We start from the raw sequence: 16,936 nt of genomic DNA, 5'->3' as shown, positions 1-16,936 counted from the left end.
AAATCTCATGTTGTGGAAAAACCTTAGCAAAAGCGCTGAGTTCATAAGAGGGTGTGTATGACACCCTAGCTTAGGATAAAAGTTCCACATCAGCAAAATACAAGAGAGATGTTGGATTTATAAATAAATAAGTCTTACATCCCAGTGACACATTTTAAAGTCATATAGGTGTAGATTTCAAACGAACAATATCACTAGCAAGTTGAATCGTTACATGTATAGATGATGAAAATAATTTATTGTGGTGCCAAATAAATTGAAATGATTTTTTATAGCTAAAATAGACTTAAATAGGGATATATATCCTTTTAATCATGATTAAGGCGCTTAGTTACTTAAAAATCTGTGCCACTAATATTTAAATAAGACAAGTGCCATATATTTGAATAGAAACTTAGAAAAAAAAGGAGAAAAAAAAAATTGTGAGGAGTCAGATTCCCATCAAGAGGGCATGATGTAGGAAGTATACCACGACATAAGTATCGATACTTGATTCATGACGAGAAATCTTCTCTAAAATCAAAAAAGCTCTTTCAAAATAAAATCCCTTATTTTACTTTTTACATGTCCAATTTGTATTTTGTACATCCTTAAAAAAAAAAACAAATGCTTATTGTACTAAGTTTCTCTTACTAACTATGATTTGAAAATTTAAATTTAACTATTAATAATCGAGTCTAGTAGTAATTTTGAGAAATGGTTATCAAATGCTAAGGGTTAAAAAAATTAAAAATAATCGTCTCTTAATTTACTTAAAGAAACAAATTAAAAAATATATATTTTTAATACACCGAGTAAATAAATGTGAATACAGAGAGTGCTAAAACTAACAAGACAATTAGTTAATATCTCTCCATATATATAGCAACAAGTCAACAATTAGTCACTAATGAACAAGTTCTTAATCAGTTTACCATGTTTGGTAACATTTTAATTGCTACGTGTAAAATGCAGTATATTAAGTATTGTATTTTGTTACCAGTTTACAATTCTGCATAATTTTATGAAAAAATCCATGTATGACTTATACAACATAAAATAACTAATTATACAAATAATAATTTAATCTTACATAACGTAACTAATCACCGCATAACTAATCTTTACATTGAGAATACATGCATGTTTATTTTAGTCACTAGTCATGTGTACCTTTGAAAAACCTTCAATAATAAAATTGAAACGATACATAGAAGCCGATGCTAAATTAAATAACATGCAATAATGGTCAAATGTCTTGTTGCAAACGAACTTGGTACCACTGAAGGGAACCAACATCTCCATCAATTTCAAGTTCACACACAGATTTTACTAGGTATTCAACTGCATCATTAGTATCTTCAAATCTTGCAAGATCTGGTGGCAATGTTTTGCCTGGCCAATTTTCTAACCAACTCTTCAACTTGTCCCTTAATTCTTCCTCACTAACAAATTCCTCTGATTTTCCAGGTTCCATTAGTACATAAGTGTCTGTTTCTATGTTTGATCTTCTCCTTCTTGTAGCCAATGTCTGATTAATTTGTTTTACACACACACAAAAAAGAGATAATAGATAAATAGAAGTGAAGTATTCAAGAATTTTCATACTATCAGGTCACATTAAGGGTGTTACTGCGTAAAACTTTGATGGAAACTAATGAAATTTTGTGGCCTAATGGAATGTATAGATATTTTGTGGTTTGAAGTATTGTAATGTATTTTCTTGTTTATTGTTATTACATATGTTATATATTTACGTAAAACTTCTAATTTATATTGTACAAAAAATGGAATGTTAAGTTGCTTAAAAATGGCTCAAAATGTGATCAGAAGTTATTGCACGATTGCATTTAGAAACTAAATAGGACTAAATATAATAGGGAATTTTACACAAATTCCATAGTGCTAAGAGTTAATTACATCCTATTTCTACTCTTTTCCAACTTACAAAAAATCCTTAAATTTATTGGAATCCGGATACATCCCAAAACGCCCAAATACATTGCGTCCCAATTTTGGATACATCGCTCAACGTCCTCGAGTTTCGATTTTGGATACATCACCCAACGTCTCGATACATCGCGTACATCTCGATACATTAAGTAAAGTAATGTATCCGAGAATAGAAGAGAGTGGGGATTTTTGTAAAATTTTCAAATGAAAGGAAATTTTAGAGAATATGATAAAATAAGTTGTGTATTTAGATAATTTTTCCAATATAATATGCATGTAGGTCCAAATATGCTCTTATTAGTCCTCTAATTATGCCCGATTAAGTTTCGTAAGAAATAAAGATAATTTTGGCCCAATTAAGTAATGACAGAAACATGATTGAGCCAAACTATCAACATGAATTGGACATACTTTAATCAGTTCTAATACAAAGGGGAAGACAAAGATACCTTTGTTCCATTGAGGTGGATGCGTCTACAAGTCACACTGTGGAAAAATGAGGAATTAAAAGGTTGAAAAATAGGTTGCTGCCAATTACTTGTACGTAAAATTTGGAGTGGATGTTGAACTCTCCATGTCTTTGTCCCTGATATATATGAAATATAAGTAATAATTACTAATAAATTTTGTGTACTTTACCTTACTACAAGGTTCTTTTTCATTGTTGGATGTTTACAAATTGAGAATTATCTCAAGATCATAGATGAGATAATAATTCATTTCCAAATTCTTAACACTCCAAACGGCATTCAAAGTATGAACAATTTAAAATGAAAGATTTATAATATTGATTGAGTATATTAAGAATATATAGGAATGCGTTTTAACATTCAAGAAAATGAACTTTAGATCTATCTCAATTCCAAAAGCTAATCATAGATAGTGAAGATTGCACAAGACACAACCAGTGGCATACACAAAATTTTCCGTAAGTAGTGTCAAGATTTGAAGAAGTGAAAAATTGAATAAATCGTTATAATAACAAGGATCATTTTTCATATTATACGCGATCTCTTCATTTATAGATACATATTAAGTAAAAAAGGCGACGAATCAATATCTCTTACACCACTTAGAGCAAAGTATATCCGTCTCTCTGGAGACAACAACCCATTTCCAAAATCAATATGAAGGTTCTAACTTTTTGCATAATGCAAAGTTATTCCACCATCAATAATGCAGAAAGAACTCACTGTTTTAACTACATAAAAACAGGAAGAAGTGCAAGGATTTCAGTGGGAACTTACCTATACAATTGTACGTTTTATTGCACGACAATTGTGCCTCCATGAGTTGCTATTATTGATGTAAAATAGGCAAATTAAACAACAATGACTAGTTAACAACATATCAGAATGGTTGCATTTCTTAGATTTTTGATGAGATGGTGGTGGATAAGATGATGTTTTTCAGCCTCATCTATATATATCCGTACTGTCCCTGTGTTTTCCAAATCAGGCTTGGAAAATTCTGGGCCGAGTATTTGATCCACATGAGACAAAGCCACAAACATTTACATTTGACTATTTGAAGCTACAAACCTACAACTGGGCGCTTGTGTTTGGTACGAAGGAAAACAAATGTCTAATTTTCTAATGTTTGATTGACTTAAATATTTTGGAAAATGTTTTTCGAATCTTATTTTTCTCAAATTCAAGGAAAACGACTTTCTTAAAAAACTTAAGAAAAACATTTTTCAAAACTCTTCTCTAACATCAAATTGCAATGTTTTCTTCTTACTCACCCCTACCACGATCCCCCTCCCCCCAAAAAAAATTTGAAATTTTCTTTTAAGGAAAAAATTAAAAATTTATTTTTGAAAAAAAATATTTCACATTTTGAAAATTTTATTTTTTTATCCCATTTCTACCTCGATCATCCTACCCATACTCCCTCCCCCCACAAAAAATAATTAAAAACTTTATTTTTTTAAAAAAATACTTCAAAATTTAAAAAAAATTATTTTTTTAACCCACCCCCTCCCAGCCACCACCACCACCCTCACAGGCCCCCCTCCCCCCGCTCCACAAAAAAAATATAAAAATTTATTTTTAAAAAATATTTCAAATTTTAAAAGTTTTATTTTTTTACCCAATCCCTTACTAGCCCCCCAACCCACCAGGCCCCCTCCCCCAGACCCCCCCCCCCCCCACAAAAAAAAATTAAAAATTTATTTTTCAACTTTTGAAAATTTTCATTTTTTTATTCCACCCACCTCGACCCCCCACGCCAAGCACCCCCCCCCCCCTTACAAACATAAAAAAATAATAATTATTTTTAAAAATATTTTAAATTTTAAAATTTTTATTTTTTTATCCCACCTCCACCACGTACCCCCAACCCCAAGCAGCCCCCCCCCCCTCTCACATACACACAAGTAAAAAAAAATAATTTAAAATTTTGTTTTTGAAAAATATTTCAAGTTTTAAAATTTTCATTTTTCACCCCACTCCTAACTCCAATCCCCTTACCAGCCCCCAACCTCCCACCCCGGCCCACTCCCAAAAAAAATTTAAAAATTATTTTTTAAAAAAATCAAACTATTTGAAAGTTAGGTCTGGAGTTGAGTGTGGTCAGATTTCGATTAGAAAGTCGGAATCGAGTGTAAATTTGAAAGTCGAATCTTGGGTTGAAAGTCGAGTTGGGACCTACATCAGTTGTCGGGATCGGATCCCGAGTCAATTACTAGGGTTGATTTTCATATTAGAAACTATTTTCCTAAAAAATATTTTCTACTCTCTAGCTAAAAATAAAAAATATTTTCTAAAAGATATTTTCATTCACTAACCAAACAATAGAAAAAAAATTCCGAAAAATATTTTTCACTCCCCAATCAAACATGAGAAAATATGTTCGAAACCAACTTGTTTTCCAAGAAAACATTTTCCTTCATACCATACACACCCTAAATAAAAAATGGGGATTAAATTCACGTCCTTCGGAAACTAGTGGTAAGATCTGCAATACTCTATCCTCTCCCGACCCCACTTAGTAAAATTTCATTTGATATGTTATTGTTGTTAGGTATTAAATTCCCGAATAACTACAGCTTAGGTAATTGAGAATGTCATAGTCTTAAATTTCACATGTGAAACTCTGATCACGGAGTTTCAAACTCCATGACATTGACTATCTTCCTAAGACACGACCAAAAAGTGGCCACTGGGCTTTTTGTACTAAAAATGGATCTACAGCTAATGCTAAGCCGCTAATGGTTGGTTATATGAAGAAAAAAAAAAACCGAAATTGTTCTGCTTGAAGAAAGTCGAGTTGAAGCTGAAAAAAGAAAAGATTCTATGAAGTTGAAATGAAAAGAAATTTGTGAAAATTAAAGTTGTAGTTGAATAGTTAATAGTTTTCTTGAAAAAGTTCACAATAGTTAAAATTTTGTGACTGAAAGAAAAAAAGAGTATTTGAAGTTGAACAACACTTTCAAATCACCATTTCATCTCCGAAATACTTCTTAAATAAACTTCAATTCAGTAGCATTAACAAGGGGTGTTAAATGAATAGGTAGGGCTGAATCGGATGGATAATATTTTTATGGGCTAATTTTGATACCCCTAACATGGAGAGATACTGTAACAAAAAATGGTTTTATTGGATTCAACTGGTTGCCCTGTCTGCTATGACAGTAATTATTTTGGGTGAATACACTTTTCAGCTGAAACACATTCAAACTCTAGATTGCCGAGGCACGACCCAATTGAATGTATGATCACAATATGCATATATGGTTGAGTGTATAATGTGAATAAAAGAATAATAGTTCGTTGAATGTCAATAGCCCTAAAATATTACAACATATGACCTTACTAGTGTTTAATAGCAGTAAGCACTTTGCAAAGAAATGCAGCAACTAGCAAAATGGTGGGGGGTGTATACACAAGACCTGCTCTCTTCAATCCGTTTGATCTATAATCTGACAACTGAAACTGCATCAAAAATGACATTTTAAGAAACTTATAATGCTCACGATGAGAGGTTGCTTCGCCCAAGATGAGAGATTCTAGTTGATGGTATTAAAGGTGCTTCCTCATCCACTGTTGGATCTGAAGAACCATTCTTTGTACGGTTTCCCCCAAGATCAGCATTATCTTCTGGCAAGTACAGATCAGATGACTTCTTCTCCATCTTAAGCTCCTGTAGAAGGTAAAGTAAAGGTAAGACATACTTTTAATAGAATGAAAGTCGAACTCTCACGATTAACAAAGATAGCAGTTTTGTCAAAGGAGAAAAGCTCTAAGAAGCACTCTAGGTCTATCGGGGCTTTAAGCACAAACCACATTTCAAATGTGGGCTTTAGTAAGAAAAGGTGCAAGGGGAAAAAGAAGAAGTATATATGTAGTTCAAGATAAATGTAACAAATGCATTTACAACTTTCTCCTTAACTAATACACTTAGTTACCAATTGTATTTGTTCTTTAGCATTATTCAAGATAGAACTCATGGGCAATGAGGTGCACGACTTAGTGCCTGGCCTACACCGAAGCACAGCTTAAGCGACACAAAGTGTCTTATCCAAGCTTTCTGAACTTCAGGGCTTAAGCCCACTTTAAATGATCCTTTGACAACACTGAAAGACAGTTAACTAGCAGTCATGTGACTTCTTTTCTAATAACATTGGTGTCCAGGACAAGACACAAAATGTATCATCAAATATTCAATAGTGCACCTCGACTGTTTCACCAGGTACTGGGTACATACTACCTCCCACTAATACGTATACTGGAATTCTGTGTACCAACACTAAGGCAAATAGGAAAGAAATTACCTAGTGTTTTTTCTTCACCGACTTCATTGACTGCTATGCTACACCCTTGGATGCATGTGACTTAATCAGATATATTTCTTTTCAGGTTCTTTCATTTCAAACATGATGAGCACAACAAGCAATTGGATTAGAAAATACACCCTTGACCCACACAAAAGGAAAACGATAAGGCCTAAAAACAGTAGAGGAAGCCAATAACAATCTTGACCTCAACCAGAAAGGGGTAAAAGTGGGAGAGGCAGAAGATATATAGTAAGCTTATCCATTGCTGGCATTAAGTGATTATAAGCATCTGTTACGTATGAAATATTTATAATGCAGCTTTTCTCTTGTAAACACAATAGAATGTTAACTGTTTTATATTTCAGTTTTGATGCTTGAAACAAGAAACACCAACTCCCTAAGAAACAAAAGAAGCATCCATATATGCTTATGTTCCTCTTAGAAAATCAGAAAACAGGCCAGGAATGGAAAACAATGGATCAAAAAACTGAAATATAAAAACTGAAAGCAAAGGCAAAGTCTGAAAGTCAGAACAAAATCTGACCTTAGCTGTTCGATCTATAATAGTATCTACAGGAAGCTGGGATGCTCGTACGTCCTTGATCTTCAAGTAGTTATACATCACGACACCACATAATGCTATACAAAACAAAATTTCATCAATATGGTGCTTGTTAGCATAAAGTTCCCAGAAATATGGAATAGTAAGCTTACCTATGGCATAGCCTGTAATGTTAAGAGTGGTAATCGTTGACTCCGGAAAAATTAAAGTTGAAAGGGAAATTAATATCCAATCTTTCAAGACACCAGCCACTCGAATGGTTACAGCACCAGTTCTACCAATCACTAAGAAAATTGAGAAATTCAAAGCAAGTGCACAAAGTGCATTTGAAAAGAAAATCCAAAAATTGAATTGGATCTGTGAGACTTCCATTTCAGGTTTCTCCAAAAGATACCAGGGGATAAAAAGAAAGACGAAGCTGCATAATAAAACATAAAATGATAAGTACCGCAAGAAACAGCACAATATTCACTAGCATGAGACTCTAGACAACAGAAGACTGACATTTGAAATACAGGAAATTACTCACTCATTGCGGAAACATAAAATGTTTGCCTATGAAGCCAGTAGTTTATAGAAACTACCTCATAGTGGAGGAAAAATGTAAGCAAATATGTAAAACAGCCATTGCATATCACAGCATACAGATAAACCGTAAACCGTCTATCTCTTTGTATAGAGAAAACCGTTCACATTACAGTTGCCAACACTACCACAATCAAACTAGTAAGTAGCTATCCACCTTGTCAACATCAACAGCACTTTTTTGACTTCATAAATGCCAAGATATATTTATGCATGGCATGCAGGAAAGATTTATACACAGGACTGCATATTTACAGAAATTAATTGCTAATATCTCTTGTTTCTTTGTTTTTTTATGACAAGGGAAATCCGCAGCCTAATATCTCTTGTTTCTTAAAAGTATATTATACAAGTTATGGCATAAGAAATATAACCCTGTTGATGCGAGCCAATCCATCACAAAGGATCCAGTTCTAAAGTGAATAAAGCAATGTGAAACCATATCCTTATAGAAATAAAGCAAGAAAATATTAGATTGCCTTATTTCATCAAACATATGTCCTTTAGGTAAAACCCTATGTAGATAACCGAAAACAAATGCGGAAGAACAAAAAAGTTATGAGGACTACATATGCTATGCAGAGTGCCATGGTCACCCAGAAGCAGCACACACATGCTGTTGGAACCAGGGGATCTGTTGAAGTTTTAACTTTGTCATTGTTTATAAGCACATACTCTACTTTGGCAACACAGCAGCAAACAACAGTTAATAATAAAATCCATCAATTTTCTATACCATGTTTACTACCAACCATGACACAAGACCTTTCAATTTTGTTTACAATTGTTTATGCAGATTGTAACAAATAAATGATTCGGTCTAACGCCCAATTTCTATGTTATATCTGATTCTACTGCAAAACTAAAATAAATAAATAAAAGTATCCTTCCTCTAACAGCTTAAGTTTTAGATAAAGTAATTCCTATTTCAACAGACTTTAGGTGCAGTAGGATGATATGAATGTAAGCAGTTACTGTATTCGGGACCTATCAAGAAGTTACTCCAACCTATTAAAAGATACCAATCTAAGGAAGGTCCTATTCCCTGCTGTCCTTTTCCCTCTGATTCCAGAGTGTGGTGAATACAGGGAAGGCTTGGACTCATTGACAGCCAAGTTCTGACTCATCATATAGACTGGAAAAAAACACGGGCTTGACCAAATGTAAAGAGATAAGTCAACCTTAGAAGATCGAAGAATACCTGCATGGAGCTATGTAATATAAACTGGTGATAGGATTGAGTGTTAATCCCTTCTTCTGGAGAAGAACTTGAGTTAACACCAGCCTAAGAGCCTCAGCAAATATCCCAGTCACCTGGTAAACTGTACCCACTACGTTGAAGTGAATTTCCCCATAGGATGATATTACAACACCAACACTGACCAAAAACATGTTCAAGAATACATCGCATCTTAGTTTGTCAGTTCCACAAATAACAGCCATGACAAAGGTGGCCACCGGCACTGTCATTTCAATACAGAGAAAGCTACAGCCATTCAGTAGATTCCCAAGCACAGGAATTTGTAACTAGAAAAGAATACAGTTTATGGACATACTCAGAGCTTTGAGCATCTGGATGAAGGCCACAGAAATGAATAGATATGCGGTGTTGCCAAACCTGTGAGCACAAAATATGCACCTTTCAGAGATGGAACTTATTTTAACTTCATAGCCTCAACTCACTAACTGAAACAGAAATCATCCGCAACCATAATTCTCTCCTAGAAATTAAGAACCTCAGAGTGTGAGGAACAAGGAGACAAGGAAGTTAAAAATCAATTACACTGCCAGACAAAGAACAATAGATGGCAATTGCACAGGATAATTTTCTCTTTCTTTTTGTCTTCTGGGGGCAGGGTACAATGGGTATGAAGAGTAATTCGCAGGGCAGGTAATGCAATACACTTTTTTGCCTTAACACAAGCATACATTTCTTTATCTTTTAAGAAAATGCCTTGAAATCGGAAAGATTATTTGCGGGAGAAGATTTAGATAAAATCAAAGAAAAATACCAAAATTGAAAAAGAAAATTTATTAAAAATTTAAAAGCAGCGGGAATTTTTCTTGTAGCTCGGTTCTTCCTCTTTTCAGAGTTATACCTTACATAATGTATTTGATCTCAGTTATAGGAATAATAATAGTATTATTAGGAGCTACTTTGGCTCTTGCTCAAAAAGACATTAAGCGAGGTTTAGCCTATACCACAATGTCTCAATTGGGTTATATGCATTTGAGTACGACAGACCCCCTTTCTTTTGGTGGGTATTGCCACGTCGCTTGATCCCGGATCACTCCTTAAGGAATAGGACACAATAACGTAGCGCACATCAGAGAGAAGAGAGTACCCTCTTTATTATACCCCATATGGGCTTGCAAGGACAGCAAAGGTGAGAAGAAAATTCTTATTGTGGTATGAGGAGGGGACAATGCGGGGAAGGAAGCATGCATATTACCCATCCAATAGTCATCTCTAAGAAAAAATGATGACCCACAGAAGGAGGTGTCCATTTTTATCATCATCCTGATTTTTGGCCTAAGTTTACTTTTGCCAAAGAAAGGATCACAAGAAGCTAAAGAATCCACCCACCAACATAAACAAGTAGAAAGGTGTAGGTTAACTCTAAAGTCTGAATTCAATTATTACTATTCACATTTACCTGAAATGTGAAATGCCTACATTTTTTAGCACAGTTTTAAAGAAGAGCTACAAGGATACCAGAAAAGGACCTTTGTGTCATCAGCAAAAGAGAATGAAACAATAACAAGTGTGAGTAGATTCATTCCATTTGTATTGATAACAATTGAGCAGATACGGGCCTTTTCTATTTATAACTGTGAATTATTATAAATTAAAGCATCCAGGAGACAGCCAGTACACAGAAAGTCTCATTTTATTTCTAGGTCACTCTCAGCAGGTAAAGCAATTCAGCAATTTCAAGCCAAAGATTGAAAATCTCACTGTTCTTAATGTAGAACATTTCTGCTATGTGCATGCCTGTTGTTCTTGTTTTGTGGGAAAAAACTGAAATGTGAGCTCAAGGAATGTCTAAAGGTAAGGAAACATCAATTTTAGGTTTGATCAGACAATGAGAGAAACTGATCAGCCACGTAAAGGATGGAACTGCAGATACGAAAGCTTTCATAGTAAGGGGAAATCTTCAATTAGTTCAGATTCTTGACCTCCGTTTCACCTGACCAAGCCAGGGTAAATAGTGACGTATCTATGTAAAGATCAATAGTCAAAAGTGTCAAACTTAATGACGAAACATTGTTAGTAGTACATTATATTAAGCTCTAGATGAATATGAAGAAAAATATAACAGAGTACGTCTAACAGGAATCTCTCCAATTTTCAAACGAATAAATACCAACAAGTCACAAGTGATCATGAAAGACAGAACCCGTAAGAAAAGACAAGTATTCTAGCTCCTCAAAGTAGAGAGCTGACCAAAGACTTGCAGCAAAGAAAGCACTGATTGGAATAACACACGTTGCATATCTGCAAATTTGATAACAAAAGGAGAAATGAGAACAATGATAAGTTTCAAAGTAAAAGCAGTTCAAGTATGCATTTCTCACATTTCAAGAGTCATCTTGACAGGCGACACAACCTGCAAAAGATAATCATGAATTAAAAGGGAAAGCTAGATGACCCTTAATACGAGAATCAAAGCACAAAGACCAGACATGAAAATTAATTTGCCAATATAGCCAATGTAAAAAATGACCAACATCAGAAGCTAAAGACAACTATACACCCATAATCCTTTTAGTACACAAACAGAGACTTAACAAATCTTACATGGAAGTTCATTTGCATGGCCACAAGCATATCTCCAAGGCCAAGGGCAGTGTGAAAAGAGGATACATTATCACCAGCACAGTAATTACCCCAAACAAAGATTGAATTCATCAACAATGTCAAACATCCTGATGAAAAGTGACTAGGAATGATTCTCAAAATAGACCAATAAGTGCTCAGATGAATCTAACATAGTCAAAATCTGTCCAAGAATTTTCCTTTCAAATTAGCATACAGCACTAGACCCTAATTCCACAAGCTAATTAGGTTTTGTTTTGCTCTAAACTTACTCGTGTAGGATTTATACAGGATTACCAAACTGTCAAAGCAGAGTAAAACAATTGCCAGGCTTTTCATCTAGATCCCTAAAAATAATTCAATGGAAATAGTTTTTCTACTTGTCAAAGTATTGTAGCTGCTGATAAAAATTATGAACCTTTTAATCTTATACTCCCTAGTCCCTACATTCCTTTTTCTTCGACATTTAAGGTTTTAGCATACTCATTAAGAGAACTATTTAATAGCATTAATCATAAGGGGTATTTGACTAAATTACCCTTTTCTTTGAGTAATTAATGACTGCATGCCTTATTGGAGTTGTAAGGGCCCAATTGGAAGAAAAATAATTAATGTCTTCTTGGTTTTCTGAAGTGATAAATATTTTGGACCAAATTCTTTTACCTAAAGTGAAAGATAAAAAGGACCAAAAGGAGTATCTGACAACTACTCAAGAAATTACAAGTCATTTAGCAAGAAGCCAAAAGTATAGATGTTATCAGGATGCTGAATGGTCATGGGATATTTATAGATAAAATAATCTCAATGAAATAACAACATCCGAACAATATAAGTATGCGACAAGATCTGAAGAAAATCCTGGACCTTTTAAGTTTTAACACATGGATCATCTCAATTGTGTATACCATGCAAACCTACTGAGAGCAACCTGGTTGAAATGCAACTTATACTAGCAATCTCAAAATAGCAAGCATTTCGACAACAATTTCAACAATAATTAGAGTAGCAAGAAGTCATCATCCAGGAGAGCAAATATGAGAAAAGAGTACTAGAAAAAAGTCAATGCAATTTAGTAATTCTTAACTACCATACCTTGAAGACACGGATAAGAAAGAAAGCCACTAAGCCTGAAAATCCCATATGTATCATGGTAAGTGTAATTGGGAGTGGAAAATTGAAATATTTTGGTGAAAGTACCCACTGCAAAACATAAAATAAATGGCAGAAGAAAAATAGTTAGTTTGTATTGATGATATTGAAAAGTAAAAGAATAACAACTAAGTCAGGGATAAAATGTATCCAACAGAAACTTCTCCGAAGCTTACAATGCACAAATACAGACAGGTAAAAAAAAGAAGAAAAAATCCCACCCCCACCAAGACCAGTGCCACTTTACTTTGAGTTGTGGTGGTGGAGTAGAAGGCAAGATACATACAAATCAATCATTGGGATGTTGAACAAATGAAGTTTGTAAGCCAAGACCTGCTGTGTGCTCACTCCTATAATGCATGCTATTGGAAAAGCCAACTAGTATGCTTAAGGGCGCCGTGAAGTGAGGAAGTGGCAATTTGAAACATGTACACCTTATTCTACAGGAACAATATAGCTTCATAGTTTATGCATCACAAACAAACACTACAAAACAGTTGAACAAAAATTTTCTACCTTCTACTACCAAATGGGACCAAATCTGAGTCAACAATACTCAGCGTCCACATCATTGGTTTTCAAATCTCCCTCATTATTTATTCATTTCTTTTTTATTCCCAACATATCTCGTATAAGAGCTTGCTCACACTGACATGGGTCTCAGATAATTTCTCAAATGAAGCTCATGGCAATAAATGATAGCAGCTCGTCACTTTGGTTGTTCTTCTCAGAGATCGCCTGAACCACAGTTTTAATATAATTGTAATTTTCTTTTTCCTTTTTTTTATTTTATTTCTTTTATTTCTGAGGTTGCTTATATGCATTGAAGCTATAGACACTAACATATTCTAACTGACAAAGAACAATCCATGAATCCAATGAAGTCAAAAACAATCATGCAATACATGGAAAAAGACACATACCTTGTTATACAAGATAACTCCTGACGAAAGCACAATATAGACAAGGAGATAAAAGTAAGTCAATAAAAGCTCTTTGCTGATCATCATTGTAAGTCACTTGGTGATCCAAATGGCTCCACCTCCCTATATTACAATGTAATTCCCTCAAATCCAAAAATCAATCAACTCGTGTCCAGGAGATTTGTGCAGGTACGAGGTGAAAATTTAGTTCAACGGCTGTTTTCATTCCTTAAAGATGATTGTAATGCACCAGCCTTGTTTCTGCATATGCCGTTATAGAAACATGGGACAGATAAAATCTGGAGATAAACATGCCTTGTGTCAAATTACTAATATTAGAAGGAGTCTTCATTTCTAACAACACTATCAAAACAACCTGATAAATCAAAGCGAGCACTAAAACAAGTAAACCGGATTATATGGACTTTAAAAAAAGATGAATGTAATGACGAAATTATAAATTTAATGCCATGGAATTCCATGAAAAGGTAAAAAGCTTGCCGCAACACACACTATGAAACGACCTTTAAAGGTCAATTTATAAATATACATGCGTAGTCATCCAATGCATGCACGAGATAATACAGATTACAAAATACAACTTGGCAATCTATCAGATGCAAATTCCGGCTAATCCAGGGGACTCCATAAGAAGATAATGTTTAGGGACAGACAAGGTTTAAGAAATAGGAATCCCAATTTGCCAATCTGCACTTGCAGTTAACCCAAAACTCACCAAAAGAACTTGCTACGAAACATTTCAAAACTCTCATTCTTCAAATTTTCTTTTACCTTATTGTAGAACTAACAGAATCGGACAAATTTCTAACTGGTAATATCTGGTAACAAAGTAAGCAATAAATTAGCAGTCCTAAGCCCTCAACGATCAAATTTTATAAATGTTGAATCAATTCAGAAAGAAACGCAATATAAGCGAACTCAAAAAAGTACCAGCAGTAGCAACAAAACTGAAAAATAAAAGATAAAAAACCAATAAACATATGAAGGGCCGGAAAACGAAACGAAACCGAGTAAGCATGTGATGTGAGCTACCAAAACAAGCTACTACTACAAATAATAACAAAAACAATACAGAAAAAACAACAAAAAATAGTGATGATACAAGGAACATCGACACGAAATGACGAAAATCAAAGGAAAACTTCCTAAGGCCGAACAAGTTGATTAGAGGAAAACGAGAAAATATACACATAATAGGGATGTCCTCACACACGCATTCAGGTAAATGAGAAGGAAAATGAAGACTAAGAATGCGTACCGGAGCTGGAATTCGTGAGACGGAGATCTGTTTCCGGCGAGATGCCGACCGCTGATCTGATTTGGTTGATTGAATTTTCTCGATTGGTTAGCCCTATCACAGTGAGTGTGTGATCTCGACGAAGGAAGAGGAATCAGGATTAGGAGGAGGTGCAAGTAACGACGAATGGGTCCAACGAATTAATTACTTCTCATTAGCTCATAATAATAAAGGTGTATCTACCTGCACATATCACATGTTATGTACACCAACTCCACATTTAACCCCTGACATTTTGGATTTCAAAAATAATATATATAATTCGATTATCAGTTCATTTCTCGGTCAACTTTAGTACATTCTAACGTCTCTTCATGTCTAGATTTAATTGAAGCGTAAAGTGCAAGTTTAAACAAAAATAGATTTGGCTCTAATATCATGTAAATATGTAGTACTTATATCTAATTTAACTTTAAAAGTTATTTCATAAAAAATGATTGTTTAAATTCATATAAACAAATCATCAGTCCATTTTTTAATCAATGCGAACTTTAATCCCCCCCCTCTCTCTCTCTCTCTCTATATATATATATATATATATTAAATTAGTATACGTATCCGTGCGATGCGCGAATAATTAAAGTACTTTTAAAATTATTTTAGATTATATTGTGATGTCTTGTTCGAGCAGGTGAAAAAGTCCAACTATTATATTGTTCTTCAATGAAATGTATTGCATGTCCCCTCCCCCGCCCTTGCCTTCTATCCCCCCGTAACCAAACATATATGAATAAAGACAATGAAATATGAACAAATTGGTTCTGAGCTTCAGTGAGCTTAGAACCTTCTTGTGGAAGTACAAATCAGAGGAAGCATGAAAGCACACACAGAAGATTGAAGAAGAAGCAGAAACGAGAAGAGAGAGAAGAGAGAGAGAAGAAGAGAAAAAGATGAAAATATCTTTCTTATATTTTCTGATATTGTGTATTTTTCACACACTCTATGTATTATGAGTGTATATATATCCATATACTTATACACTCAATCAACACTCAAAACAACAATCCACCAATTAGTTATAACCAACTCAACTAACTAACTGCCTAATTAGCATTTTAATAGACCTTGGCCAAATGACCAAACAGTCCCTAGCTTGCTTAACCTCTAACACTCCCCTTCAAGCTAGGTGGGGTAAAAATGTTCAACACCCCTAGTTTGGAAAGAAGATATTCATGCTGAGCTTTAGACAACCCTTTTGTTAGTATATCTGCTGGTTGCTCTTGAGTTGGAAGATAGTGTACTTCAAGTAGACCTTGTTGCAGCTTCTCTCTAATGAAGTGACAGTCTATTTCTATATGCTTTGTTCTTTCATGATACACTGGATTGGCAGCAATCTGGATTGCAGCTTTGCTATCACTATACACCTGCACTGGCAACTCTACTTTAGCTTCTACTTCTTTCAACAATCCTAGTAACCAGACTAACTCTGACACAGTTGAGGCCATGCTTCTGTATTCAGATTCAGCTGAGCTTCTTGACACTGTGGACTGCTTCTTGGCCTTCCATGATATCAGTGACTCTCCAACTTTTATCATGTATCCAGTGACTGATTTTCTGGTTAGGGGGCAAGCAGCCCAATCTGCATCACAATAAGCACTAACCTGGTTGTCTGAGTGGCTTGAGAGTAGTATGCCCTGTCCAGGTTGTCTCTTTAGATACCTGACTACTCTTAGTGCAGCATCCATGTGGGACTTTTTTGGTTGATTCATGAATTGACTCAATGTCTGAGTGCTAAAGGCTATGTCTGGCCTTGTCATGTTGAGATATAGTAGCTTACCTATAAGCCTTTGATATGCTGATTGATTTGTCAGGGGATCATCTGATTCTTCTTGACTTTTGTTCACATCATCATACTGTTTTGATGTCAACT

General features: G+C 34.6%; 2 protein-coding genes across 3 annotated transcripts; both read right to left on the bottom strand.

Moving 5' to 3' along the window:
• Positions 1-1,023: 1,023 nt before the first annotated feature.
• On the bottom strand, positions 1,024-3,431 carry LOC129873322 (protein CHLORORESPIRATORY REDUCTION 7, chloroplastic). Its single transcript, XM_055948396.1, has 3 exons — positions 3,180-3,431; positions 2,382-2,518; positions 1,024-1,510 (listed from the first exon to the last, which is right to left on the bottom strand). Exons 1-3 carry the CDS (start codon positions 3,220-3,222, stop codon positions 1,229-1,231), a joined length of 462 nt encoding a protein of 153 aa, XP_055804371.1. The 5' UTR covers positions 3,223-3,431; the 3' UTR covers positions 1,024-1,228.
• Positions 3,432-5,597: 2,166 nt separating this feature from the next.
• On the bottom strand, positions 5,598-15,279 carry LOC129873268 (probable sugar phosphate/phosphate translocator At3g17430). Of its 2 annotated transcripts, XM_055948326.1 has the most exons (10): positions 15,028-15,279; positions 13,749-14,047; positions 12,769-12,876; positions 11,436-11,467; positions 11,305-11,355; positions 9,413-9,474; positions 9,058-9,319; positions 7,424-7,689; positions 7,254-7,348; positions 5,598-6,075 (listed from the first exon to the last, which is right to left on the bottom strand). In XM_055948326.1, the coding sequence occupies exons 2-10, from the start codon at positions 13,833-13,835 to the stop codon at positions 5,905-5,907; spliced, it is 1,134 nt and encodes a 377-aa protein (XP_055804301.1). In that variant the 5' UTR covers positions 13,836-14,047; positions 15,028-15,279; the 3' UTR covers positions 5,598-5,904. The 2 variants fall into 2 exon arrangements, with proteins under 2 accessions (XP_055804301.1, XP_055804302.1); XM_055948327.1 differs by lacking the exons at positions 13,749-14,047; positions 15,028-15,279 and adding an exon at positions 11,659-11,786 and having other exon boundaries at positions 12,769-12,847.
• Positions 15,280-16,936: the final 1,657 nt, after the last annotated feature.

The sequence above is a fragment of the Solanum dulcamara genome, chromosome 11 (assembly GCF_947179165.1).
Source record: "Solanum dulcamara chromosome 11, daSolDulc1.2, whole genome shotgun sequence".
In the NCBI taxonomy this organism is placed as follows: domain Eukaryota; kingdom Viridiplantae; phylum Streptophyta; class Magnoliopsida; order Solanales; family Solanaceae; genus Solanum; species Solanum dulcamara.
The sequence above is the reverse complement of the archived record's forward strand: the minus strand, read 5'-3'. Positions and strand labels throughout refer to the sequence as shown.

Coding starts and splice junctions, on each gene's coding strand:
- LOC129873268 (XM_055948326.1), bottom strand. CDS start 13,835: ATGATGATCAGCAAAGAGCTTTTATTGACTTACTTTTATCTCCTTGTC. Junction 12,877..13,748: donor GAGTTATCTTGTATAACAAG/GTATGTGTCTTT, acceptor TATGTTTTGCAG/TGGGTACTTTCACCAAAATA. Junction 9,475..11,304: donor TTCTTTGCTGCAAGTCTTTG/GTCAGCTCTCTA, acceptor TTGTGCTCACAG/GTTTGGCAACACCGCATATC.
- LOC129873322 (XM_055948396.1), bottom strand. CDS start 3,222: ATGGAGGCACAATTGTCGTGCAATAAAACGTACAATTGTATAG. Junction 2,519..3,179: donor TAAAACGTACAATTGTATAG/GTAAGTTCCCAC, acceptor CATATATATCAG/GGACAAAGACATGGAGAGTT. Junction 1,511..2,381: donor TCCACCTCAATGGAACAAAG/GTATCTTTGTCT, acceptor CAAATTAATCAG/ACATTGGCTACAAGAAGGAG.